At 53.3% G+C, this 17,757-nt stretch overlaps 2 protein-coding genes across 10 annotated transcripts in view; both read left to right on the top strand.

Annotated features, from left to right (window-relative positions):
• The window catches only part of ZNF862 (zinc finger protein 862), a 40,995-nt gene extending 29,880 nt beyond the window's left edge, over nt 1-11,115 (top strand). For 6 of the 9 annotated variants that reach the window (XM_073238241.1, XM_073238247.1, XM_073238246.1 and 3 more), the window contains exons 6-8: nt 3,476-3,580; nt 4,393-6,507; nt 8,167-11,115. In XM_073238241.1, the coding sequence (XP_073094342.1) occupies nt 3,476-3,580; nt 4,393-6,507; nt 8,167-8,342 (2,396 nt within the window). In that variant the 3' untranslated portion in view covers nt 8,343-11,115. Of the gene's footprint in view, nt 1-3,475; nt 3,581-4,392; nt 6,508-8,166 lie in introns of those variants that run through there. The other 3 variants (XR_012132057.1, XM_073238242.1, XM_073238248.1) reach the window with 3 other exon arrangements.
• Nucleotides 11,116-11,278: 163 nt separating this feature from the next.
• On the top strand, nt 11,279-17,515 carry ATP6V0E2 (ATPase H+ transporting V0 subunit e2). The gene is made up of 4 exons (XM_017661077.3): nt 11,279-11,478; nt 12,880-12,927; nt 15,206-15,319; nt 15,746-17,515. The coding sequence occupies exons 1-3, from the start codon at nt 11,375-11,377 to the stop codon at nt 15,297-15,299; spliced, it is 246 nt and encodes an 81-aa protein (XP_017516566.1). The 5' UTR covers nt 11,279-11,374; the 3' UTR covers nt 15,300-15,319; nt 15,746-17,515.
• Nucleotides 17,516-17,757: the final 242 nt, after the last annotated feature.

The raw sequence follows: 17,757 nt of genomic DNA, 5'->3' as shown, positions 1-17,757 counted from the left end.
AAAGCTGGTTCTCTGGTGTGTGTGTGGGTCCACGTGCCCTATCACTGCAGCCCCCTTTACCAGGATAGATGCCTGCCTCAGCCGTCTGCCCCACCTGGGCTCCTCCCTGGGGAGTGGCACGCCAGTAGACTGTTGTGGGAAGAGTCCTTTTTACATGGGCACATCTCTTTCCCTGTGGGGCCATGTCTGGACCATGGAAAACACTTCTGTACCCTTTGCTCTGACAAGCCCTGGGAATGCAGGCTCTTCCCAGCATGGACACCGTGAAGAGCCTGCACTTCTGCCTTTAATCTTGTCCAGGCCTGGATTCATGAGCAGCCCCACAGCCCAGGAGATAAAGGTCAGGATATCATGACCATTAGGCTTAATTAAGGTCAAGGGAAAGCGGCCCACCCCATCCCTCTCCACAGTAATGTGGGGTGCCCCCAATACCAGCTTCCTAACCTCTTCACTTCCAGCGCTGACCCCCTCTGAGCAGCGAGGGTTTGGGTTACGGCCACACATCAGTCACCCTCTTTTCCAAGTCAGGCCTCAGTGGTCTAGCTATGGAATGGGGTGAGTTGGCTCCTGTTTTTTTTGGACGTTGAGCCAAAACAGGCAGATAGAATCAAGCTTTGATGCCCTATTGCATATGTTATTGCTATTCCTGATTTATTGATTTTAGATTTTATCTATTGATTCCTACTCTGCAAGATGAAGAAATGGCCCCTTACGTCACCCCAAGCCCCTACTTTTCTTCCCTCCATCCTCTCAGAACAGGTATATCATACTTTTTTGGTTAATTCAATGTAAATTACTTGCATAATTGTGATTTTGTGTTGTTCTGAACAGAGTGACATATTATGATGGTAATTCCTTCTTTGTAGGATTTTTTTTTCCACCAGAATTGAACATTTTTTTAGCTTTCTTTGTTTTTGTTTTTTGCTAGTTTTCTGTACTATCGCCAGTTCTTCTCAAACTCTCCAATGGAATTATAAAACTCCTCTGATGAGTCTCTTCCACATGATCAAACATCCTGTGCCCTGTCGATTTCACTCATTTTCTGGAGGCTTCCATTACTGGGTCTACCAGTCCCTGCTTTATCTCAGCTCATTACTTGCTAGGCCTGCTGCAAGCTGTGGCTTCAGGCTTCCCTTTGTCTCTTTCCTGTTTCCTGGATCTCTCTCTTCTTTTAGGTTTATATCTTCATTTTGTTGGAGCACATCTTCCAGTAACTTCCTAAGAAAGGGTGCACGAGAGGAAATGCCTTATCTGCCCTCCCAGTTGAGAACAGTTGGGCATGGAATTCCTGTTTGGAAAGAGTTTTCCTCAGCATTTTGAAAGCATTGCTTTTAGGTTTTACTGGTGTTCTTGAAAAGTCTAAATGCCTTTTTATTCTTTAATCTTTGATCACAACCTATTTTTTCCACTCTGAAATGTGTTAAGATACAGTCGAGTGTTTTGAAGTGTTTAATATGGGATATTTTTCCATTTTTGTTCTGGGTACCTGGTGTCTCCCTTCTGTATGGAGAGACCCATTTTCCAATTTGGGGAAACATTCTTGTATTATTTCCTCCTATTTTCTCTTTCCTTTCTTCTAAAAAAATCCTATTAATTAGATGTCAGTCTTCCTAAAATGAGCCTCTGGTTTGTTTGATTTTTTCTTTTTCTTCTATTTTCTGCTTCTGTACTTCTACTTTCTTGAGATTTTCTCAATTTTATTTTCTGACAATTCTATTTAATTTTTAAATTTCTTCTATCAGTTTTTTCATCTGAGAGCCCTGATTGCTCCTTTCCTGGATGGCTTTTCTTTCTGGGATATTCCAGTTTGCTTTTTGAAGCCTGTTTTGTTCCCTGCAGTATCTCTCGTCCCTCCAATCCTTTTTCCTTTTTGTTCCATGTCAAAGACTTTTCTTAAATAAATTTCTTTAGGTTCAATCATATTTAAGAGTAAAGCCTTAAAACTGGCTGGGACTCATTGAGGGGTAGGTCTCAGGGTGATGAGCTGTGAACCTGGATGTCTCACTGTAGAGTCCACAGAAGTCTGTGTCCACAGGCCTTTTGGGGAGGAGGCGGGTGGGGATTCAGTTTCTCCAAAGAAATCTCTTTCAGGAGCTCGTGGGGCGATAAGCTGAGCCAGTGTCCTTGGAGCCGAGTGAAGTACCTTTCAGAGCGTGGGTTCTTCATCCCTATTTGCACTGTAGCTCCTTCTCCATCTAGCCCTGGGTCTGGAGGCTTTTTGGTTACATTTTCCTGTGGTCTAAACCTCTGCTCTCCTCCCCAGGTGAGGGCAGCGGTGTTTTCTGGTTTCCTGGAATAGGGAATAGACCTGGGCTCTGCATTGACCCCGTCCGGTTTCCTCCGCCTCCTTGTCTGCCACCTGCCACATCTGGTGCCGCTGGTCCTGAATCTTATGGGGATTCTGTGGTCAGATCCACTTCCTTCTCCTTGTTGCCCCTTTTGCCAGAATTTGGTGTTCAGCCTGTTCTCTTGTTTCTCTCCTTCCTCGTCCACAAACATTAAGCTTTCTAGAAAGTCCAGTGTTTCTCTTGGGCTTTGGCCTCTTTTTGTTATTACTATTCCCTTATTCTCATTATAGAGGTTTAGGTATGTTTGTTCAGTCTACCACACTTTAATAATGTATTGAATTATATTTTTATTAGTAGTAAATATGTAGATACATATGCACACTTACAATAAATGTAAATGTATTCAGTGATCCAAAGAATGAATAGGAAAGATAATCTCCCTTCTACCTCATCCTTTGGTCTCTCCCCAGAAGTCCCCACAGTTACCAGTTACTTGTATGTCCCTTCAAAGAATGTTTGTGCACACATTGACATACACCCATACAAAAGCATATGAGTAGATATTAATGGATTTTATTTTAATCCAGAAAGTGGTTTATTTGCATACTCTTGGTGAATATTCATATTTTAAATAAAGGGCAGTGCTTAACCCAAAGACACAGGTCTCTTCTAGTCAGATTTTAGGTCCCACTGCAGGTGGTAGACATATTTAAGGGGCCTTTAAAATAATCCACGGAGTTAGACAAGTGCACAAAGGCCAGCCGTGGGTGTCGCTGAGGGGCACATGCGCGGGACAGATGGTGGCATGCTTTCACTTCTCTTGTGCTCGCTTTGTCGTCCCTATATCCCCTCCTTCTGTTTTGTCCTCTGTGTTTCTTCCCGTTTCACTTTTCTGCTCTAGGTGTGTTTAGCTGTCTCATGGCTCCGTGGTTGGCTCTGTGGAGCTGTGGGAGTTCTTCATCCTGGCTGAGGGATGTACGCGAATCTGGCTGCCTCTTAGGTTTGAGAATAAGTTGGCACCCTAGATGGGTATGTTTTCATTGTGCCCCTGGCTGAATAGACCTTATTGAGAGATGGACCCGGAGGCATCCCTGAGTATTCCAGACACCGCGAACAGCATCAGGCAGGCTGCTTGGCTCGATCACCCGTAGCAGTGATATCGGAATGATTCTTCATCCCTGCATTAGGGCCTGCTGCTGCCAAGCCAGACTTGATCTCAAAACTGGAGCGCAGAGCTGCACCCTGGATCAAGGACCCCAACAGACCGAAGTGGGGAAATGTTCATCCTCCAGGTGAGTCTTGACCTGGGTTTGAAGGGCACGTCTAGGGGGCCACGTGGCTATGGCAAATCGCACAATGTTAGTTCAGCCATACTTGTCCCAAAACTGTTGTGCACCAGGCCCCCTATTGGGTTCTGGGTAGACAAAGATGAATAAGAAGTTAATCTTGCCCTCAAGAGTATCAGGTAACCTGGGAAACTGAGGAAAAATAAGGTCCTTTGTTGAACGGAAGTGCTGAAGGGACCTGTGGTAGAGCTGATGGGAGGAGGAATATGGTAGACACTGCGCATGAGGACCGCGTGACCCACAGGCCTGTGGGCCTCTCTCCTCTTGCGCCCTCTGGTTCTTAGTGACACCGCTGGTCTGTGGGTTCCTGGCAGGTCACTGCCGTGTGAACTGCAGTACCTCCCTTCTTGCTGAGGCTCCTAAGAAGACAGGACTGTTTCACCTCATTTGTTTGTGGTGCCTCCCAAGAGATTAAAGCCACCTGTTTGTCCAATAGCATCTCTGGCCAAAGTGGTTAATTAAGCTTATTAACAGCTGATGTCATCTGATCCCAGGCTAGCTGTGTGGATAGAGAGCCCCCGGGGAGGCTGGCTAAAGAACCCTCGAGGATTAGCAAAATCTCCTAGGGAGCCAGACTGACTTTCACAGGTAATAATGAGGAAAGGCTTAAATAAAAGCCACCAACAACTTCTAGAAAGGTGAATCACATTCCTGTTCTCTGTCTTGCATAAGGGGTACTTATGGAATTGGGCTGTCTTAGCAGATAGGAGACTGCAGAGTTCTGGGCAAAACCAAGCACAATTTGATTTGCTCCAAAGGGAAGAAGAAGAAAGTGGCTGTTAGAGAAGCAGACACACAACACTCGGCTTTAGAATCTCCATTGCTTCCAGCTCCTTCTGTGGAGACATGTATCTCCTACTATAATTCCAGCCTTTGTGAAGTCGAAGTAGATGGACCAAGGGAAACCAAAAGGACTTACAGACCCCGTTCAATTCAGAGGTCGTGGTTTGGTCAGTTCCCATGGCTAGTAATTGATCCAAAAGAGACCAAACTCTTCTGCTCAGCTTGCAAAGACAGACCTAGTCTCCACGACAGATCATCCCGGTTAGTGCGAGGTTACACAGGGCCTTTCAAAGTGGAGACTTTAAAATACCATGAAGTCAGCAAAGCACATAAGCTCTGCGTCAACACCACTGAGAGCAGAGAGGACACCCCCCAGGCTGCCCTCGTCCCAGAGATCTCCAGTGACCTGATGGCAAACATGGAGCACTTTTTCAATGCCGCCTACTCCATTGCGTACCACTCGAGGCCCCTGAATGACTTTGAGAAGATTCTGCAGCTCCTCCAAAGCACTGGGACCGTGATTTTGGGCAAGTACCAAAACCGCACAGCATGCACGCAGTTCATCAAGTACATCTCCGAGACGCTGAGGAGGGCGATCCTGCAGGATGTCCGGGGCTCCCCCTGCGTGAGCGTGTTGCTGGACGGCTCCATAGACGCCGCCGGCCAGGCCTGCGTGGGGATCTACCTCCGCTACTTCAAGGAGACGGAGGTGAAGGAGGCCTACCTCACTCTGGCCCCACTCTACAGTGAGACGGTGGATGGGTACTTTGAGACCATCATTTCTGCCCTGGACGAGCTGGACATCCCTTTCCGGAAGCCTGGTTGGGTGGTGGGCCTGGGAACCGACGGCTCAGCCATGCTGAGCTGCAGAGGAGGTCTGGTGGGGAAGTTCCAGGAGGTCCTTCCCCAGCTGCTGCCTGTCCACTGTGTGGCTCACCAGCTACACCTGGCCGTGGTAGATGCCTGTGGGGGCATCGACCTGGTGAGGAAGTGTGACCGGCACATCCGAACCATCTTCAGATTCTATCAGTCTTCCCACAAGAGGCTGAATGAGCTGCAGGAAGGGGCAGCTCCCCTGGAGCAGGAGATCATCCGCCTAAAGGACCTGAACGCCGTCAGGTGGGTGGCCAGCAGGAGGCGCACGCTGAACGCGCTCATCCTGAGCTGGCCCGCCCTGGCCAGGCATCTTTACAGTGTGGCGGAGGCCGGAGGCCGGAGCGGGCACAGGGCCAAAGGCATGCTGAAGCTGATGAAGAGCTTCCACTTCATCAAGTTCTGCCATTTCCTCTTGGACTTCCTGAGCATCTACAAGCCTTTGTCTGAGGTGTGCCAGAAAGAGCTCGTGCTGATTACAGAGGTGAACGCCACCCTGGGCCGGGCCTATGTCGCCCTGGAGACTCTCCGCCGCCAGGCAGGGCCCAAGGAGGAAGAGTTCAATGCCGGCCTCAAGGATGGGCAGCTCCATGGCATCTTCTTGGACAGGATGGAGATGGCAGAACAGCGGTTCCAGGCAGACAGGGAGAGGGTGATCCTCACTGGGATCGAGTATCTCCAGCAAAGGTTTGACACAGACCGTCCCCCGCAGCTCAAGAACATGGAGGTATTTGACACCATGGCCTGGCCAAGTGGGATTGAACTTGCCAGTTTTGGGAATGATGATATTCTTGCCCTTGCCAGATACTTTGAGCTCTCACTCCCCGCAGGATACAGCGAGGAGGCCCTCCTGGAGGAGTGGTGGAGCCTGAAGGCCATCGCCCAGAACCTCCCGTTCTCCATGCTGTGCAAGAACGCCCTGGCCCAGCACTGCCGCTTCCCCCTGCTCAGCAGGCTCCTGGCAGTGGTGGTCTGTGTGCCGGTCTCCTCCTCCTGCTGTGAGCGAGGGTTCAGTGCCATGAACCGGATCAGGACCGATGAGAGGACTAAGCTTTCCAGCGAGGTGATCAACATGCTCATGATGACAGCCGTGAATGGGGTGGCAGTCACAGAGTACGACCCCCAGCCTGCCATCCAGCACTGGTACCTGACCTCCTCGGGCCGGCGTTTCAGCCATGTCTACACCTGTGCTCAGGTGCCACCCCACTCCCGTGCAAGTAAGTACACGTGGAGTTCCTGGGCAAGGGAAAACGAAGGAAGGGACTCTTGCCTTCCCAGTCCCATGCAGAGCTGAAGCCTGGGAGAGCCTGGTAGTCAGCTACCACAAGGGCTTGGTCTGAGGTGTCCATTAGCTTCTGTTTGTGCCCAGCCATCAGCTAGCCCAGCGGGTGCTGGAGACATGACACCTGCCCTCAAGGAGCTTACCATTTAGCTGGGAAGGTGAGACACTCACTGCCGGCAGCAGGACAGAATGATGAGAGCATGAATTTCCAGAGCCGGCCTGCCCAGGTTTAAATTCTAGTACTACCGTTAACTGGTATGTGATCCGCTCTCTGCGGATTCTAGGCTGCCCGAGAAGCTCCACTTTGGGGGACTCTTCAAGCACCAGTAAGTGGGCAGTGACCCCAGAATTATCTCTTTGTGCTTTGGTTTTTCATCTGTAAAGTGAATTAATACACATAAAGAGCTTGAAGCATCTGGCAGGTAGTGCCAATGGCACTCCTTAAACATAAAGACTAATACTGGAAATAACCAGAGTACTGGACAGGTCGGGGCAGTGACGTCACATCTAAGGGGGTCTGTGTAGACTGTGTCCCAAGAGACAGTGGGAAGAGGTCAGTGCAGGCAAGAGGGGCTGCGTGAAGGCAGCGTGTGGAGGGGAAGTCAGGTTTCAGGAGGAGTCGGTGGGTAGAACAGCCTGACTAGCCAGGAGGGCTGGTGTGGACCAGGCTGGGGGGCGGGGAGTTACATCTCAGGCAAGAAATGTTCCTCTTTCCAAGTAGTACTGAAAACCAGAGGAAACCGAAGGTGTCCCCCACGCTGGGTGTTTACTCAACAGCTATCGTGGTGGCTTCTCTCCCCTGGTGTCCTCTGACAGCCTGTCTTCTCCCTGTCCCTTCCACCCTGGTTTCTTACCACTGAGTCTGGGGTCACCAGCAGAGGAGTGGGGCTCAGCGTAGACAGGGACTCCGTAGGAAGCAGAGTGGCCCTGGCTGTGCAGCTGAGCAGGGGATGCAGGCCAAGGTTAGGAGCGGAGAGAAGAGAGGCAGGGAGAGCTCAGGTGGGGGCCTGGCCAGCAAGCCTTCGCCCAGGCACGTGTGGGATGAGTTGCTGTGCCTCCTGCTCTGTGGGGTGAAAGGGAAGATGATGCTGTGAGCTGGGCCCTTTTGCGGGTTATTCTCACGGGGACAGTGAGCTAGTTCTTCGGTAGCAGACAGAGAGCGCTGCCAAGTTCTCTATGCTGAAGCCCTCTTCCCAGGAAGGTTTCTCAGCCTTAGCAGTAGCGACATTTGGGGCTTCTGTGTGGGGGGGCCCATTGATGGGGGAAGGGCCTGGAGCAGCATTGCTGGCCTCAGCCCCACACCCACTGGACACCAGCAACGCCCTCCTAACATGGCATCACAAGTGTCTCCAGATGTTGCCACATGTCCCCCAGTGGTCAAAATCGGGCCCACGTGAAATGGGCCATGATGGAGAGGAGTGGGTAGAGTGGGGGAGATGGGGCCCCTGAGAACCGTCCTTGCCCCGTCCCAGTCCATTCAGCCACAGTGTGGTCATTGAACATACCCTGGGGTGCAGTTGGGCATGGGAAGGGGGTTGTCATCCAGTCTGTTTTCCCCTCAGTCTAATTGTGCCTCTCCTTCCTCCCACATGAGGGGCAGGGCTCAGGAAGGAGAGGATGGGAGCGCTCTATACGGAGGAGGCAGTGACCCAGAAGCAGGCCCTCCCATCCTGCAGGGAACCAGTGGAGCTCCTGAAGGCCTGCATCGCGGACCCTCCCGACAGACTCCTGTATGCCCATGCCAGCCCAGAGGCCCCCAAGCTGTCCTGATAGAGAGCTCATGGAGGGGCAGCAGTCCCAGGCTTGTCCTGCTCCACATGACCATGGAGACAGGCTCTCTGCGGATTCTAGGCTGCCCGAGAAGCTCCACTTTGGGGGACTCTTCAAGCACCAGTAAGTGGGCAGTGACAAGATGGTTAAGCCCACATCCCAGGGAGGCAGGTAATCGGGAACGTGCAGCCTGTTGTACCAAGACTCTAAGCAGAGTGGTGATTTCACAGCACTTAAATATGCAGAAAGGTTCTTAACTCAAGTTCATTTTTCAGGTGCTTCAGGAAATAATCCCATCATCAAAGATTTCACCCCATGTTTTGGTGGCCAGAGGACTTTCTGAAGTAGGAGAAAATGTTGGGGGCTGGGGTGTAAAGGAACCCCTTGTCCCCTGGACAGCTGGGAGCTTCTGGGATCTGTCACCCTGGGATTGTGGAGCCTTGACTTCAAATGGGAGACTCATGTTAGAGACTTTCTTTACCTCCTCCCGGGGCCTCCCTTTGGGATGAGGCAAGCAAAATGCCTTTGCACAGAGCGCTCAAGAAAGGAGATTTGCAGCACCGGACCGCAGAGGAAGCATCTCCCCGGAGGGAGCCTGCAGCTTCCCGCCAGTCACGGTGCTTGTGCTTCACCTGCATCGTGCTGAGCCTGGTTTCCTTAGCAGCGGGCAAGACCAGGCCTGTACTTGGAAGGCTTGGGATCTGGCCCCAGATCTGCTGCAGGCAGTGGTTCAGCCACAATTAATCCTTGCCTCTTTTCTGTGCCTCAGTTTCCCTCTCTGTGCATGGCAGCAGAGACTCCAAGTGCCTGCTTTCTCCCAGTCTGCCACAGGATTAATGAATGACTGTGCGTCCAGCTCCCTGAAAGATGGACATTGGGCTGCACAGAGTGGACTTTACTGCCTTCAGCCCTTGTCCTTGTCCATCGCCACTGATGTCCTTATTGTGGGAAGAGGTGCTCTCTAAACATGCCATCATGTTTGGTCTAGACCACGCTTCCCAAGGTTGCTCTGGGGACCCAACCTAGGAATCGCTGGGGGGTGCTTACTAAGTATACTCCACCCCAGACCCTCTTGCTCAGATTCCCAGGCCTGAGGCTCCATGACCGGCTGTTTTCACGTGCCCATTCAAGCTTGAGAAGCAACTACCCTGCAGGCAAAGAGGGCATCCAGTGCTTCGAGCTTCCCGTGGGCCCTTGCCCTTTTCCCTCCAGGACAGCCTCGTTCTGGTAGGCTCCCAGGCTGCTTGTCCAGCTGGGGTGATGCAGTGCCTCGGTCCCGCCTTCCTAACCATTGGAGGAAAACCAGGGGAGGTTAGAGGAAAGGGTCCCTCAGCCCCTGCCTTACATGTGTGTAGACAGGCAGGAAACAGTGCTCCATTCTGGCTTTGCTTGCTGCCTGGCTCCTGGCTGTGGTCCCTGCTCAGTGCTGCAAGTCCAAGTGGTCTGGACCTTAACCAGTCTGTCCACTTCCCATGCCTGAAGGTTCTGGAAGCCCCTGAGGTATGGCATCCAGGTGTTTCGCCGTATGGCAGACTCACTGGTTCCCCGTGTTTCTGACTCCTTCCTGTCACCCCATCCTCAGCACTCAGCCTTTGTCACTGCTTTCCTGTTTTCTTCAGCTTCCAGCCAGGAATTCCATTCTCACTTCTGCCTCTCATTATGCAGAAAAATCTCTCTCCCAACCCCAAAGTCTGGGGTCTGAGGTGTACCACAGGCCTTGGAGCCAGGGTTCCGGCAGCATTACTGTCCACTTGGCCACCATTCATGTAGGTGTCTGTGGGGATTCTGGAGTCTGCCCTAGGCCAGGGACCATGACTGAATTGGTGGGATGGAAGGGAGGAAGGCCCTTGAGAGTGGGGGATGTAGCCGGGACCCTAGGGGTAAGCATTCCGAATTGAGGCAGCTTTCCTGCAAGCTGTGGCACCTTCTGTCCTTGAAGAATCCTCAGAGCAAAAGTCTGGTCCAGAGAGCAACACTGTGAGTTCCGCACACACAGCTCCCTACACCATGGGTCTAGGCCCTGAGGTGGAGCCCAGGTGGGGATGCACCCTGCCTCCCGACATCTGTGCCCTGAGGAAGTTGGCTTGCTTGGAATGGGTGACTGAAAATGCTGTTTTTCGTAGGGGTTTGCACTCACTACTCAAGTTTCTCAAGGAACTTGGGTCTGCCCCGGCTCCTCTTTGTCAGCTAAAGGCAGAGAGGACATTTTTTGTATAGGGCCGTAGGGCTGAGACGCAGTGAGCACGCATTGCCCAGGCTGCCCTCTGTCTTGTTTCAGACCCCAAGGCCCAGAGATCCCACAGTTGGAGAGGCTTCTTCTTTTTGCCTTACAAGAGATCAGGCTGAAGGGTATAGGGAATAACTGAAGCAAGCACTGCCTTGGCCAGAGTCCTAGCCGCCTGGTACCTCCACCCTCCTTCCTGCCAGTAGCCTGGCTGCACCACTCACACATTGCTTGACTGATGCCCGCAGGGTCTGACTTTATGAATAACCAGCATTATGGCTGACAGCGCTTTCAGTAGCCATACAGACCCCGGGGGAGGGGATGGTCCTCAGCCTCGTCCTAGCCAGACATGGTAGTGTGCATCCCCTCCAGACCTTTCGCTCCTCTCTGAAGCCCAGGTTGAGTTCCTAGGGTGCTAGGTATTTAGCAAGACGTGTGAAGATTGGCCAGTTCCCTCTTCCAGGCATCTTGAGCCGAGGGCACTGAGTGATTGGCCCAGGGATGTCTTCTCTCGTTTCAAAGATGTTCAAATAAAGTTTTAAAACCATGCTTAATTCTCAACCTTTTGCTATCTGAATAACGCAGAGTTTATTTGACACTCGCCGCTGCCCTGTAAATCTGGGAAACCGCGGCAGCCGATCAAAGCTAACGGGACCTGGCTCCTGGGGGTGCCGGCCCCGCCCCAGCCCCCGCGTGACGCGCTCGCGCGCATGCGCAAGCCCGGCTCCAGTGCGCTCGCGGTCCGCCGCCAGCGCCGCTCCCCGCGCTCCGGAGCGGCTGCGCCCGGCCTGGGCGTCCTGCGCTCGCCATGACGGCGCACTCCTTCGCCCTCCCGGTAGTCATCTTCACCACGTTCTGGGGCCTCATCGGCATCGCCGGGCCCTGGTTCGTGCCCAAAGGACCCAACCGCGGGTAAGGATGGCGCGCGGGCCCGGCCTCCCTGCGGACCCCTCCCCGGCCGGGCCCACCGCACCCCGGCGGCGAGCACTGGCCCAAGGCCCGCCCGGCGCCCCCCACCTCACCCCTCCCGCCCCCCGCCTGCCCTGGGCCGCCTTCAGCCCGGAAATAGGCCAGAGAGCGAAAACGGTAGCGCTTTAGAGGGGTGGAAAGCCCGCCCACACGGGACACGCCAGTCAGGTCACCCTGTCCAGCCAGTAAAGGTAAAGGCTGTGTGTCGCCACTGATGCAGTTTCTCCACACCTCACCAGCTGTGACCTTGAGCGAATGTCACCCTTTCAAGCTCCACCTTCTTCGTAAGTAGAATGGGGGTGATGATGATGGTAAACCTGCCCTTTAAGGCTGCTGTGAGGATTACACGAAATAATACATGTAAAACAACTGTGCATGGCACATCTATGTCCCCAATGATTTTTAGCCATCATCACTGTTTTTTTGGTACCTGTTGCGCCATTTACCCGTTGCTCCTTCATATCATCCTCATAAGTGCCATCTCCCCTTGATTACGAGCTCCTCGGGGTTGGAGATTGCTTTGGTCCCCACTGTAGACCCCCGTGCCTAGCACAGAACTGGAGGACAGAGCTTATTACTGTTCAAAGAATGGATCAAATGCTAATTTCTCTGGTACCAACTTAAGGCGCTTTAGGTCCCGAGTTCACAGGGCCTGGTTTGATTAGGTTTAGCTTTGGCTGGAGGCTGCTTGGGCACATGGGCGTTGCCTCTGTTCTTCAAGATCTGCAGGGCTAAGCCCACGTAGCTTCACTTTGGTGACCCTTTCATTGCCTTACCTCCCCTGCAAACCTTGGTGAGCTCTTCTGTCTAACTGAAGTCTCTCCTGCTCCATTTTAAGCTTCTGCCTCCAGGCATCTTTGAGTGGACACAGGTAGCTAGTCCCTGTTCTCTGTAACGGCCCACTCTGCCTCAGGGGTGGCTCACACACTCGTTGCTTCTTGCCCCGCCTTCTGGTCTTCTGTTTTCCTTTTCTTTGTCCAGGGACTTTTTAATTCCAGAGACCCCTCTGCAATGGATTGCTGCAATTGCAGCTCTGTGCAGTGTCTTTTCCCAACATGGCTGCACTAAGATGGAGAAATAGCAGGTGATGGGGAAGGGAGATGAAGGGAAGGATTCATAATGTGACTTGGGTGTAGTCAAGGTCAGCATCCCCATGAGGTGACACCTAGAGCTTTATTTTCCATCTGGCAGTTCTAACCCTGAGAGGACTCAGCTTCCTGTGTTCAGGTGGCATTGGGAAGGCCAGTCAGAAAGGGGCCAACACCAGGACTTGCTTGGGCCCTGGCCAGGCCTTCTGAGGATGCTTGTTCCAGCCATCCCGACCTGGCATCTCTTCCATTGCAGAGTGATCATCACCATGCTGGTGGCCACCGCTGTCTGCTGCTACCTGTTGTAAGTACCACTGTCCCCAGCTCCAAGTCAGCGAGTGCCTTTGTCCTCCATTACTCCCTCCTCTCCCTAGCTCTGCACTCCCCTCTGTCTTGGTAGTGACAGATTCAGCTCTTGAAAGACTGAATTTGTAGAACACAGGAGAGGAGGCTGTTTGGAATGGCAAAGAGAGTGATGGGCTGGAAGTCATGAATTCTGGGTTCTGGTTCTAATTATGTCACCTGGACAAGCCTTGTAATGTCCATAGGCTGCAGTTTTCTCATCTGTGAAATGAATGAATTGGGCCAGCTCAGTGCTTTTTATATCTGACTGGGCATCAGAGTCACCTGGAGAGATTGTAAAACAGTGTTCAGGGCTCCAGCCTAGGCCCGCTAAACCACACATCTCAAGATCTGCACTTGGGGATCTGTATTTCAATGCATGCTGCTAGGTGATTGGGTGCAACCCCTTTTTGATCCACCAGATGAGCAGTAGTCTTCAAACTTGGAACAGGGACCCTTGGGAATAAACATTCCAAGGATGTGAGTACCTGGATAGTGTGAGGGAATCAATTTCCAGGTCCTTAATGTTCAGATGTCCTTTTTCTAAAATTGCCATTCACCATTGCCCACCCACCTGTACAAAAAAGGACACCCTCCATCCTGCCCCGATCCTTCTGTGTTACGTTGCTCCTTTTTAAGTCATCCTGGCTGCCAGACTGAGGAGTGAGCCCCAGGTTCTGGTTTTGAGAGAGGCCTCTCTCATAATCAACCAAGTAAGCCTCTATGGCTTCCCATCTTCCTGGGTCTCATTAGCTATTTTTATGGGTTAAGCTTGGCGTAGTGGGGATGTTCTGAATTCAGAACAATCAAAATAGGACAGGTAACATGATGAGGTGCTGATTCTTTAAAAGGTAACACATTCTTTTAAAAGTACTGACTATTTCTCAAGACTGCCAAAATTTTCAATATCCATAGGATAAAACCCACATTTAAAAATTTACATGATTGATTTCAGATTTGGTGCATGTTATATAGTTAAAACCTGTTTTATCTAATTAGATCATGAGCTATTTATTACTATTAGCCAATTCTCTCTTATTTCACTTTATATAATGTTTAATATTTTCTACTTCCTAATAACCACACATACACACAAAAAAAGATGAAAACTAATGAGGACCCTTAGATGATAGCTTAAATGCATGAGGGCATATGGTTTTTCGGAATTCTCTCTGGACAAAGTGTCTCTAAGGCCCTTTCCCTATGCTGTTATTCTGTCCTTCAGCTTGGCAGAATGTCTTCATCTGTCCAGGAAGGACCTCTGAGGGGCTGGGGTTTGATGCCTCGGAGACCAGGACATGGAGGATGGGAGCTGGGAGCATGGGGAAGAAAGAGTATACCCAGGATGTGGGTAATTAAAAATACCAAATCATAAGAGGCAGGAAAGCTGGGTGCAAATCAGATACCGACAGGCTAGAAAAGTGGGGCAACTTGAGAAATGCCATGCCCAGAAACTATATTTACAAGCCATAAACTCAGGATAATGCTGATAATGGGCAGGCAACAACTTCTGACAGTTTCCTGGGCATCAAACATGTGACTGGCTGCCATAGGGGATTCAGAGGTGAAAGAGTGGGATCCATCCTACAAAACCAGATGGCACCCCTGGTACCGCTGTTTGGGGCATGTGAGGTCACGCACCTCCACAGTCTTTAGAGCCTGCTACTGTGGGCACAGGAAGTCATGATAGCAGGGCCTGACCCACTCCAAGTACAGTGCAGCTTGCCAGTGGTCCCTGGAAAGCTCACTGGCCTGGAGGACAGCCCCTGTCCTGTCCCCAGCAGGCCTGGGGGTGGTGCACTCCGGTCATCAGCCCTGCATATGGGGTCGTTCTTCATCTTGCTCCTACAAGGGGTCCTGATGTGCCTTCCGTCAGACCTGCCCTGGCGTGCTCCCCAGTGCAGACTGGGGCGGCCCGGACCAGAGACATGGTAGGGCACAGCTGGGAGCCGCCCCCAGTGCACAGCTGGAGGCTCACTTCCGTCTTCCCTAATCCCAGAGTCCAGCCTCAGCCCAGGGACCTTAGAAACCTACAAAACATGAAATCAAACCAAACCTAAACCATCCCACTAACCCCAGCCCGAGGCCACGTGCTAGCTGGAGCGTGGATGGCTCCGTGGGGCCCGTCACTCTCGAACAGAGAACCCTGTGGCGGCTGGGTTGGTCATGTGCTCGTGTGAGGTGGGCATGTGGTGTTCCTTCTGTGTCTGGCCTCACCGTCCCTGTGCTGTGCCCGGCAGCTGGCTCATCACAATCCTGGCGCAGCTGAACCCCCTGTTCGGGCCACAGCTGAAAAATGAGACCATCTGGTACGTGCGCTTCCTGTGGGAGTGACCGCTGCTGCTTCGGCCCAGGTACTTGGGGCCCAGGCCCTGTGGGTGGGGAGGAAGAGCAGGCAGGGCCTTTGTAAGAGTTCACCTCTGCGTTCAGGCATTGTACGTTCAGGAAATACAAAGCAGAACACCTACTCCCTTCCTGCCCGGCAACTGTGGCAGACACCAGGGATGTGTGGAAACCCAGGTCCCTGGGGAGGCATGCGGGGTCCCACTGCCACTGTGGGCTTGCCGGTCACAGAGTGGGGAGCTGCAGATGCAGCATCTGCCCTGAGTGAGGGAGGGCCGGGCACAGGGGCAGTGAGATGCTAACTGGACAGAGGGACGGTGGAGGTAAGCTGAGTGTTCAGGGCAGCGGCAGGGCCAAGAGGCTGTCCGGGTTAGGGGCTGGTGGGGCAGGGGTCTCCACGGCGAGGGGGTGACACCTTCACGTGATGTGCTTTCCAGGTGCCCCAGCTGTCTGGATGATCTCGGCTCGGCTGTCCCTGATGACCCCTCCATCCCCACCCCCACAGCTGTGTTCTGGTCCCTGGGTGCCCCCTCCCCTGAGACCCCAGCCAGTCCAGGTCTCGGGAAGCCCCGAGCCCAGAGTCAGGCTGGAGCAGGAGGTGCCCATCCCTCAGCCCTCCACTGCGCCTCCCAAGTAGGTTCTGCCCAGCAGCTGGCAAAGGTGGGATCTGCCTTTTACAAATGGGGCGGACCAAGGAAGGCTGCGTATCCTGCGGGGAAGGGTGTCCAGCCCGGAGTGCTCCGAGCCTGGGCTGGGCCGGGCCAGGGAGGAAGGGCCGGGCGGGGAGGCAGGGCCGGGCATCCTCGCGCTGCTGCCATCCTGCTGCGTGAGCTCAGGATGCATCTTCCTCTGGGGACCTCCTCACCCGTGGGGTGGAGGCGCTTTGTCAACTGGCGTATCAAAGGCCTTCCTTGGAATTCGTTAATTTTCTGACACATGTAGATGTGAAATTTCTGAAAATGCTGAAGTAATGGGAAAACATTTCACACTCACAAAAGCAACAGTTATTTAGACCCAGACTGAAACCTATGTTTAGCATCCTTTAAGTTACAAAGTCACCTAAGTTGGCTTGCTCAGAAAGGCGTGTCTCCTCAGAATATGCTGTCCCACCTCCCTCCTGGCCTCTCTGCGGATGGGCTCCCGCCTGCTCAGAGGCTCAGTGTGAGCACTTCATGGGCCCGAAGGGACTGCAGGCAGCTCCTGCCTTGGGCCGGGACCCCTGCACTCGGCCGCAGTGGGGACGGATTTCAGAGCCCCTCACAGCAGCGCCGAGGTCACCTGGGGCCAGGAGGAGGAAGAGAGGCGGGTGTGGGCAGTGGTTGGGCAGCACTGCAGGCCACTGGGTCTGCCCTGGCCCCTGAGGCCTGCACCAGACCTGCCTGCCTGGAGTGACCTGGGCTCGGCGCTCGGTGGTGGGTGATGGGGAAGAACCTGGCCTGCCCAGGGCTGGCAGACAATGTGCGGGCATCAGCCCTGAGGGAACCCAGGCCCTCCCAGCCCATGCCCTCATCTTCCCCAGAGAGGGGAGGCTGAGACCTCAGACACTTGCCCACAGCCCCCTAGCTAACTGGGGTCCCCTGTTCTCCCATGTTACCTACCTGGGGAAAAAGCCAGTCTCACCTATTTATTGACTATTTATTTGATTGGCATTCCATTTAGTGGGCATCCCTTTTATGACAGTGGTAGATGGTGATATGGCTCACCTGCACTTCTGGGTTCCCGGTTTGGCCTGTTGCTCAGCCCAGACTGGGGCCTCCCTCTAACACCCCGTCCCCTGACTCCCTTCCTGTCCTGACCCCCGTGGCCCTCCCGCGGTGGGAGGTGTTGAGTGTGGATCGTACTCAGGGCCTGAGCCGCGTCTAGGGACTACTGAGTGGCGGCGAAGGCCGAGGTGAGTTTGCGGGCTGCTGCCGCCCCGCCCACCTTGTTCCCATGGGCTCCTGGGGCGGATCTGGGGCACAGGAAAGGGGACTGGCAGCTGCTTGATGCTGCGGCTCTGGGATGTGGGCCTGGAGAACTGCGCTCTCCTGAGAGCTGAAGGAAAGCATTCCAGCTGTCCTGGGTTCTGCTCAGAACCAGGCCTGGCAGGAGGAGGAAGATGAAGGCGGAAGATTTATTCAAGTGGAACTTTGACCCCCCCCTCACCTGGGCGCCACGTTTCAGAGCACACGGCTCTGGGGCTGTGCAATAAAGCAGGTCCCAACAAACTCGAGTGTGGCCTGCCTCCTTCCTCAGTGCCTGAGGGCCTTGGGCCTGCGCCCTGCACTAGGCCAGGGGCCAGAGTGAATGGGGCACTGGCAGCCCACAGCCAGGAGGACAGCGCCCAGGGGGAGCTGCAAGAAGTCTGGGCATGGGGAATGAGGAGGGCCAGGCTAGCAGGGCCTGGAGAACCGGCGTTGGCTCCAAGGGTGATGTGAAGCCACAGAAGGGGAGTGACACGACCCAGTTC

Source organism: Manis javanica, chromosome 6, assembly GCF_040802235.1.
Source record: "Manis javanica isolate MJ-LG chromosome 6, MJ_LKY, whole genome shotgun sequence".
NCBI lineage: Eukaryota > Metazoa > Chordata > Mammalia > Pholidota > Manidae > Manis > Manis javanica.
The sequence above is the reverse complement of the archived record's forward strand: the minus strand, read 5'-3'. Positions and strand labels throughout refer to the sequence as shown.

Coding starts and splice junctions, on each gene's coding strand:
- ATP6V0E2 (XM_017661077.3), top strand. CDS start 11,375: ATGACGGCGCACTCCTTCGCCCTCCCGGTAGTCATCTTCACCACGTTC. Junction 11,479..12,879: donor CCCAAAGGACCCAACCGCGG/GTAAGGATGGCG, acceptor CTTCCATTGCAG/AGTGATCATCACCATGCTGG. Junction 12,928..15,205: donor GCTGTCTGCTGCTACCTGTT/GTAAGTACCACT, acceptor TGTGCCCGGCAG/CTGGCTCATCACAATCCTGG.